General features: G+C 40.1%; 2 protein-coding genes across 4 annotated transcripts in view; one reads left to right on the top strand and one right to left on the bottom strand.

The window, feature by feature from the left end:
- angptl8 (angiopoietin like 8) overlaps nt 1-9,216 on the top strand; it is a 46,766-nt gene that overhangs the window by 23,335 nt on the left and 14,215 nt on the right. The gene's annotated exons all lie outside the window — the stretch shown is intronic.
- Nucleotides 2,868-9,216, bottom strand: part of LOC121883573 (dedicator of cytokinesis protein 7-like) — a 28,865-nt gene continuing 22,516 nt past the window's right edge. For all 3 annotated transcript variants that reach the window (XM_042391887.1, XM_042391888.1, XM_042391889.1), the window contains 14 exons: nt 8,766-8,918; nt 8,436-8,594; nt 8,237-8,337; nt 7,958-8,150; nt 7,624-7,767; nt 7,350-7,481; nt 7,230-7,244; nt 6,392-6,517; nt 6,214-6,303; nt 5,891-6,127; nt 5,638-5,781; nt 5,352-5,458; nt 5,084-5,257; nt 2,868-4,282 (listed from right to left, as the gene is read on the bottom strand). In XM_042391887.1, coding sequence (XP_042247821.1) covers nt 4,240-4,282; nt 5,084-5,257; nt 5,352-5,458; nt 5,638-5,781; nt 5,891-6,127; nt 6,214-6,303; nt 6,392-6,517; nt 7,230-7,244; nt 7,350-7,481; nt 7,624-7,767; nt 7,958-8,150; nt 8,237-8,337; nt 8,436-8,594; nt 8,766-8,918 — 1,818 coding nt within the window. In that variant the 3' untranslated portion in view covers nt 2,868-4,239. The remainder of the gene's footprint in view (nt 4,283-5,083; nt 5,258-5,351; nt 5,459-5,637; nt 5,782-5,890; nt 6,128-6,213; nt 6,304-6,391; nt 6,518-7,229; nt 7,245-7,349; nt 7,482-7,623; nt 7,768-7,957; nt 8,151-8,236; nt 8,338-8,435; nt 8,595-8,765; nt 8,919-9,216) is intronic.

Here is a 9,216-nt window from a genome sequence, read left to right as displayed (position 1 = left end):
GATCCATTCAGTCTGATCACATTTCGAAAGTCTAGAAGAGCCGCATGATTGAATTGTTTGATCCCCGTTCGAGGTAGCCGGAGGGCTAAACCGGACCCATAGAGCATGCTCACTAGAGACGCAGTATGTTTCCATCCAGGTAATTTCTTTAAAGTCGGAAAGTGGATTTTTTGGCTTCATGCGCCACTGAGAAACTTTCATAGGAATGAATGGGTCCCCGCCTCCAACGTTGTACTCAGTTCTCTTTATACATCCATGGGGGCGGGTCCTCTTCCACAGACCCCGCCATGTCTACAGTAGCCTAGAACGGACAAACCAAACACTGGCTCTAAAGAGGGTCTTTCACATTTTTTCGCCAGTTTCGCAGCCACCATAGATTCTCCTATGTGCTTGGTATGAAGGCGTGAGGGTAAAGGGTTGCAATCTGCAACTTCACCGCTAGATGCCACTAAATCCTAAAGACTGGTCCTTTAAAATGATCACTTGAAACGTGGTGTAGGTTAAAGTTATTACTTCCTTGCAAATCGCACAAGTTTCACATATCTAGGGTTACCTTCTAGACACAACCCTCCTACAGTACCTCAATCAGCAACAATTTTAATAACTGAATAATCTTTTTCATACATTTTCAACCCCCCCCCCCCCAAAAAAAAACTGTCATACATGATAGTAAATTGAATATCTTTGGAGTTTGGACTGTTGATCAGACAAAACAACATATATGATGACATCACCATAAGCTCTAACATATTATAGCATGGATTTTAAAATATTTTGCAACATTTTAAAGACAAATCAATTAATCGAGAAAATAATAAGCAGATTAACCGATAATGAAAATAATTGTTAGTGGCAGCTCTACTTACAGGGGTTTTCAAAGGATCTAAATCCACCCAAAGATCCACAGTTCTCTATGGCCCAACAATGAAGAACCCTCATGAAAATCCAAAGACCTCCATTAACCTTCGATGTCTTTAAAGGCTGTTTAAGGACCTCCAGGAACCTTTATGGATATTAAAGAACCTCCAAAGCACCTGTCCTTGGGACATCAATGACCTTATGGCTTTACAAGGAAGTCCAAGGACCTCCAAGGTACTTTACCTCAGTGAAAGGATGTCAAGTAAAGGCCTTAAAATACCAAGGAAGCATCTCAAGTACAAGGACTTTCAAGAACATTCAAGATTCTCCAAGTACAAATAAGGAACTCCAAGAATCTCCAAAAACATTTGAAGACCTGCACCTTCAAAGAAAGAAAAAGAGGGGAAGAGATTGCATACAGACACACAATTAAACATAAAATAAAATCCCACTTTTAATTGTTGCAACAACCGTATGCTTTAAATGAAGAACACCCACAAAATATCACAAGTACCATCCCAACTTAGAAGTGAAGATTTTGAGATATAACCTATATTCACAGTGATTTTTATTTACATGCAGTTTCCCCACACCGTAGTTTGTGATGTTTTTGAAGCAAAGCCATTTTAAATCATATTTTCACCAAGGTGGATAAAGTTGACATGTAGCCTCCCATTCCTATATACATTATATATAATACACAAGAAGAGATTGAGTGATCCTGTTAACTAGAAGACCTCCAGTTCTCAGCTCTGATCGACTGAGCCATTTCAAGTTGATGTAAAATACCTGATTATGAACAAGGAGCCTTTGGTTCTGGTAAATTAGACAAAACATTGCAGGCTGTAATGTGGATCACCAACTGCCACAGGATATTAGAGTAATGTTATGGAAAACGAAGGCAAGGAAGACATCTGGATCAAATAGATCTTTGCCTTGTCCTTATAACCACGTAACCTAAACTTTAGTGAATAGTGCATGCCTGTGCGAATGCAGAAAGCGGTATGATGTAGCACAAGGATCAATGTACTGAGGATTTTAAGTGACAGGATTTTAAGGACTACAGTGTGTGAACTAATCATTGAAATCACCGTCACTTGCTCCCTCAGCTAGTTAATTGCAGGTAATTTATATTCACCACACAGGCATACCAGATGTTCCTGGTTAAAGTCCTTTGATTAAAAAGCCAGAAAATACCAAACATACAAAAAACGCTGGTGAGTCCGGCAGACCGGAACTGAAAACCACTTAAGTACTCTTGTGCCTGAAGTGGGAACATTTAAATATTTTGAAAAATATGAATAAATTTTTATAAGTACTGTATATCTCGGTATATCCATGAATGTTTATAAATATTTGCTTCTGACATTGACTCCTTAATCTTAGAATAAGACTTAAAACTCCGACTTTAATAAAAGAGTTTCAGTAAAGACAGATGGGAAGGTAGATGGGTCTGTTTTTTCATTTGTTTACCTATTTTTTAAATATTTTCTTCATGGGCGATGCTATCTAACACATGGTTAGTCTGAATTTATCTGAAAAGAAACATATTTGTTTCTTTCTTTATTTGTTTTCACTTTGTTCTGTGTTTGTTTAAATTTACAATAAAGAATTGATCACAAAATATATTTTCAAAAATACATTTGACTACTTAAAAAATAACCATCACAATAGTACAATAATATCAATTGAAATAATAAATGATATACAGATAAATATCAACCAAATTTAGGTCCCTTATATAATATTACATTGGTCTGACATGTGACACCACCATAAACTGTGAGGAAATTAAATAAACTTACCTTTAAATATAATGCAAAACCAACTGTATAAAGTCACTATTGAAGAGCACAGATTTGGAGGTCCACATTTTCAAGTAACTGTCACTACAAAACAGTTTCATAAATGTATTACTGTGACTGAAATGAGCAAATATTCAACTCCAGGTTTTACAGTAGTGTCTGTTCTTTGGCTCTGTAGTCCCACAAATAAAAGCTGACCAGAAGTGTAGGAAGAGAAATTTAATAGTAGGCAGTAAAAAAGACTGTAAATAAATAAAAAAAATGTTCATCTAATTAGGTAAAAAAACATTTTCCAGCCTCATAAAATAACAAAAGCACAGATATTTTAGTAGCTACAGTGTTAATGTGCTGCAGTTTGTTTACAATAGTGCAATATAATAGATACAGTAGTTGGAAAAATGGCTACATAGACTATAAATCTTCCACGACCAGGTTGGTGGACACATAACAAGATATTTGGAGCACTTTTTGACAGCAGTTCAAATAGTGTCACCACACAGGCAAAATGTAGTCAGTCATCAGACTGAACTGCAGGATGTTAGTAAATGTCACAGTTTGAACATATCTGTGTGGCTGAAGGAGATGGCCGGGCCGAAGGCAGTGCTTCTGTGATAAACATCTGATGTGACTGCAGTGCATTACAACATAATTTCACAGTTAAAAAAACAAACACATTTAAACATCCTACTCTGCCTTTTAGCCCACACACTAATAATGCTTTACATCCCAGCTGGACTCCGACTGGGACCTGAGATCTGAGCTTGGACAGAATGATCCCACCTTCCTCTATAATGAATTCCTATAATGAGAGATGGGCAGATAAATGTGACAACTTGAGGAAGAAGGAATGTCAGTTATTTGGTCTGTTGATAACAAAAAAAAAACCTCCCTTGGACTATTTAATAAGCATGTCTGGCACCGGTTACTACCAGGCATAGTTTAGAAAAAAATATCTCAAATTAAATAAGGCCACGAAACAAAATTAACAACCTACAGCCTCTTCAAAAACAAACACTAGGAAGGAAAAGGAAAACAGATACACTCAAGAACGAACCCCAACGGTTTGGATACAAAATATGTTTGGCAGCTCTAGTCCTGTAAACCCCAAAGTTAAAACCAGTTCAAGCTCAGAGAGATTACTTTGGGTTGTCAGTGATGAGACTACTTTTGAAAGCTTGGTATTAAACGCTGACAAGTCAGAGCCTTACTCTAAATCTCCAAATGACGATGTTTACAGTGCAGATAACCTTCCAGTATAAACAGCCGAGGTTTACGGAGGTGTGAGAGTGGTGGTGACTGGGGGTCCAGTAAGGAAAGAGGTGACAAGTGTGTGTGTGTGTTTGCATGTGTGTGGTGGAAGGGGTTGGGGGGGGATTATGGCATGACAGGGTGGCGGTGGGGGGTTGGGTAAGTGGTGGGTGGGTAAAATAACGAGCTAGACGACAGAGAGGATGGTGCGTGTGTGCTTGTGACAGTTGCACTGGAGGGGGGAGGGGTGGAGGGGAGAACAGACGGGATGAGATGCGACTAATTTGTAAAGCTTGTTGTTCTGGGTTCTTATCCAGTTTGCTGTGCTTCAGCAGTCGACTCTGCGGAGACTGGATCTACTGTAGGAGTTCCTGCGAGGGAGAGAAGCAAGACCATAAAGAATGTTTTACTAGAGTTTATTTTCTGAAAAGTGTATCCCAATATCTGCAATCAATATAGTATTGAATTGTATGAAATGTGACTGATTTATTATATTTTTACATTTATTTTAGGTATAAATTCTGACCCAGGTAGTGAAGGAGTTACTGTGACAACTGCAAATAATGTCTTTTTGTGGTGCGCCACTAGAAGCCGGCATGGCTTTGAATGAGTATCTGCTTTCAAAGAGTAAGAATGAGGTAAAATCATCACTCTTAATCATTTTATCCAGTGTTGATTATCAGCAGTTTACAGAGCAGAGAATCTCCTCTATATATAATGTATTATATTTTAACATATATCTTAATTTTTAGTTACTTTGGAAGATCCATCTACATCTAAAATTAAAATTTGCCATCAGTATCATAGTATCACTGACAGGTGCTGCCGACTGTAGCTTTGTTTTTGCTCATAAACCAGGAGTCCATAGACCTTCACATGCCAACACAGAGCTGATGCCAAAAGCAGATTAAAACAAAAACATGTGGTGATAGTTTCCATATTCAAACAGGAACTGCACCAACTTTTTTATTAATTAATGTTGGATTGTTGTGACAGTTTTTAATTCACATGATTGTGTGTGCATGATCAGTCTATGACCTGGAATATGATAAAGTTTGGTGTTATGCTGCTCTTCTACTTGAGTGTAGGTTTGATGAGTTCTGGAGAAGCAGCATGAGCTTATTTTTGTGTGTCTCTGTGCGTAGGCGTGTGTGTTTAACGTCTCGAGTTACCGTTGTGTTTGCGTTGTCTGAGCCGGTTGCGTTCTGTATAGCTGGGGGATCTTGCGGTTGATGAGAGGACCCAGAGCTTCTTTGAGTTTATTGTAGTTCCTCTCCAGCTCTCTGTGGTACTCCTTCTGATCTGGCCCAATCAGAGCTTTATTCTTCCTCAGGGCATCCTCGCACCTGCATGGAAAGAGCGGTGAAGACACAGGGAGTTAGCATTTGTTTTTATTAGTTACACAGCTGTCTACATCTGGGATGTGGAGTGTGTCATCACCTCTTAGTGAAGTCTTTAAAGCAGAGGCGCAGTTTGTTGTGATGGCGAAACAGTTTTGGGTCATCAGGAATGTCGGAGAGAAAGACCTGCGCCACCTCAAGGGGGCCCTGTGAGGGGGAGGGACCGTTACATATCTGCTGAGGAATGTCTGTCACTACTTAAAATACTGACCCAGACTTTACACCCCATTTAGATGGGATTTATATTCCAGGAAGATGAGGACTTTTGACATTTTTAGTTCATAACAGTTATACTCCCTGTCAGTTGTATGTATCTAAACAAGCACCTGGTTGACAGTGGTGCCCACACAGCCCTGCAGCACCATCTGCAGCATTTTAGAGTCGGCAGGGTCTTGATTTGTGGCGAAGGCGAGCTCCTGGGTCTTCTTCTGCATGTCCTCAATAGCAACCTCCATAGGGACAAGAATGATCTGGAGAACCAAAAACAACAGCATGAGTTCACATTGTTTCTTCTTCTTTTTTTTTCATTCCTAGGTCAGTATTGCCATTGATCAAAATCCCTCCAAGGCAGACACCCACCTCCTCCTTGTGGATGACATTGATACGTGTCTTGATGTAAGGGAAGGCGTGAGATGTTGTCAGGATGGTCTTGCGTTTGTACTGCTCGTGCAGGTCACCGTGGGCACGGCCATCCAGAGTGAAGGGAGTACAGTACATGAAGGTACGCAGGTTGTAGTTCTTGTCGAAGTAGGTGATTCTTTCCTTTAGCTCGTATGTGTCGAAGAAAGGCTCGACGTAGGTGATCTGGAGGTAGGCCTGAAACAAGCACACTTCAGTTATACCTTTGACCAAATCTGTAGTGTTTTTTCTTAGTCACATGTACCATAAACATATCACGTCACCTTGTTGGGATCCAGTTTGTTTTTGTCCACTGGGTTGGAGTCCTTGATAATTTCCACCACCTCATCCCCGAACCTCTCTGAGTAAAACTCCTGTGTACCAAAGAGAGTCATCTTTAGAAACAGGTCTCTCATAAATCATCAGTGACACCTTTGTTAATAACATGAGTAGTTAACATGCCTCGAGTCTGTGGGAGATCTCGGCTAATTTGGTGATTGATGGCTCCTTGTAGACGAATTCTTGTTCATCCAGGTCTCCAAACCGACAGCCATAGAAACCCACCCGGAAGTAGGTCCCAAACATTCTCTAGACACTAAAGGGGTGTTAAAGAAGTAGAGAATTAGAAGATATAGTGGTTGAATGCGTTACAGTTATCTGACATAAAGCTTATGCAACATGACCTCGTATTCTAGTAACATAGGAAAGCCTAAATAATTGTTAACACATAAAATAAACTCTTAACAAGGTAAAAATTAGAGCAACAAGATAGTTTTGATGTAATCAAGCTGCAAGTATCAATGTGCTCTATCAACAACTAGATTCATGGATTTTGCAGACACGTTATGTGATTTTTTTTTTTTTGAGATTTTACACCCAGTCACTTATTTTTCCAGACATTGCCACTTTCCCCATTTCATTTTCAAGCATCAGCAATACATAGACTGAAAGGCTGAAATGACTGTTCTCTTGTTACTGTATAAATATGACAGAATATTCAGTAATAGAAAAACATTTGCTCTGGGACACAGGGAAAAGATATATTTAGGCTGAAATGTAGTTGCGCCACTGTAGCAAGGAGGCAAATAGGAATAAAAACTCTTTTGTAACAGTAGTTCAACTCAACTATGTCAAATTGTGAAAGCAACTTGTGTGTCACTCACCAGTAATTCACACAGCAGGGAAGAAGAGACAGAGCAACAGAGAAGAGAGAAAACATTGTCAATATAAAATAAAATTAGCTAATGAATGAGATAAACTTGATATGACAAAATAAGTTGTGACCATGATAAGTTGTTACCTCCCATCCTGAACTCTGGAGAAGTTAAGAAGAAGAAAAAAAGTATATAAGAAGGAATCCAGGATAAAGTTTATTTTCTCTTCAAGACAGTGAGTTACTGGTGACTTTAGGTCAACTTACTTGGTTATAGACTTTGTTGAAGGCGTCCTGCAGCTTCCCATGGACAGTAGCCAGCTTTTTGAAGTCTCTGTTGGCTTCATGGATGGGCAGAAGAATCTTGTACACTTCATTTATGGCCTCATACATGGCAGCCTGGAGTTAAGAGCACAATGGAAAGCCAGTTCTATACATAGCCCTCTATCACATAACGTTCCTGCAGCCATATTAATGATGTAATTTTGTGCTGCGTTAACATGCAGTCTGTCACCATGTGGTTGGAGAATGTGAGTCGTACCATGTTAAAAGAGGCAGCTGCTTGCTCCAGGAGGCCCACCAGGCCAGACTCGCTGAAGTACTTCCCAGCACAAATCCCCTCCTCCTCTGGAGACAGGACGTCATCGGATACTGCTGACTCCTCTAACACGTTGGATGAAATATTCTGAGGGGGAAAAAAACAGAGAAGTCAAAACAAACAACACAAAAACTTTTCATTTCCCTGTTTCAGCAATAGTAGGCCTGAATGTTGATGCTCTAGTTTTGGGACAACCTCCTATCTAACTGTCGTACTGCTGCCCACTTGTGTTGTTTATAAGTAGAATGAGTCACTCAGTTTAACGGTATGCACTGACCTGGAATGTGACACAACCGATTGGTAGGTAGCGACAATCCTCCAGCATGTTGAGGTATTCTGCCACCAGTGCGGCGCTGTGGACCAGACAGTGGGCAGCTTCAGCATGGTTCCCTCTCTCTGAGTGCTTCCCTGCCATGTTTTGAAGCCACGTCAGACGTAGGTCTGGGGAGTTCTGGTAGCCCTTGGCAATCCTGATATGAAAACGAAAGAAAGTAGTGTGAATATCAGGGGTTTTAATTGTGAAACTATTTAGCCTTAATAATATGCATTCCAGTACCTGTACATTAGGTCAATGAGCATCTCTGGATCCTGCTGATGTTCTTTCATCTTCACAGTGTCAGTAAGAATCATGTGCAGGTTGAACACCAGATCCTGGACCTTCAGCGTCAAAGGTACAACACAGTCCATCAGTTTAGTTTTATTGTAGCAGCTCCAGATGTGGACGTTGAACAGATAGTGTGATGGTTGTTACATACCTGCTCTGGGAAAGGTGTGTCACGCAGCTCCAGATCTTCTTCAGCATACGTCAGGATTGTTTTGAGCGACCGACGAAGATGCTCCTCATTGAAGTTCTGTGATGTTCCCACCAGTGAGGAGAGAGACATGGTGACCTGCATCTTTACTCGTGCGAAGTTCTGGTCCAGGGGGAGAAATAAGACAGATTGTGACTCACAGTATTATTATAGCATCTATTCCACAGAAATCTTGTACATGTTCTCTTGATATATTTCTGTTTTCATGGCATGTCCCTAATAAGATCTCAAAATAGGTTTTACCTACAGTGTACGAACAGTGTCTAGACTTACATTTCCGATCTCAAAGTTTTGCCTCATGAGCAGGTAAAGAGAGGCGGAGGCGTGACTTCTGACAGAGCCGACGCTACTGCTGCAGTGACGCAGGAGACGCAGGCACAGGTCAGCGCAAAGCTCAGTGTCCTCTTCAAACAGCATCTCTGGGAACTTCAAACAGAAACACATTCTTTCACTTCATATACTCCTTATGATTTACTATTTGTTTTGGGTTTTTTTTTAGTCAAGAATGAAATTATTTTGTTGCTTGTTTCAGTGTCTATTTCGGTTTCCCCTAATAAGTATGACAGGGAGGAGCAAAGTAGTGGGGGGAAAATGACTTGTGTGTCCAGTTACTGGGACAATATTTCACGCTACATTAATATGAGATTGTAGCAAAAGACTAAACAGTAAAACTATAATAGAGTCACTTGACTTGAACTAAAACATAAGCCCTGTTTGGACCAAA

The sequence above is a fragment of the Thunnus maccoyii genome, chromosome 18 (genome assembly GCF_910596095.1).
Source record: "Thunnus maccoyii chromosome 18, fThuMac1.1, whole genome shotgun sequence".
In the NCBI taxonomy this organism is placed as follows: domain Eukaryota; kingdom Metazoa; phylum Chordata; class Actinopteri; order Scombriformes; family Scombridae; genus Thunnus; species Thunnus maccoyii.
This window is presented reverse-complemented; position numbering and strand designations above follow the sequence as displayed.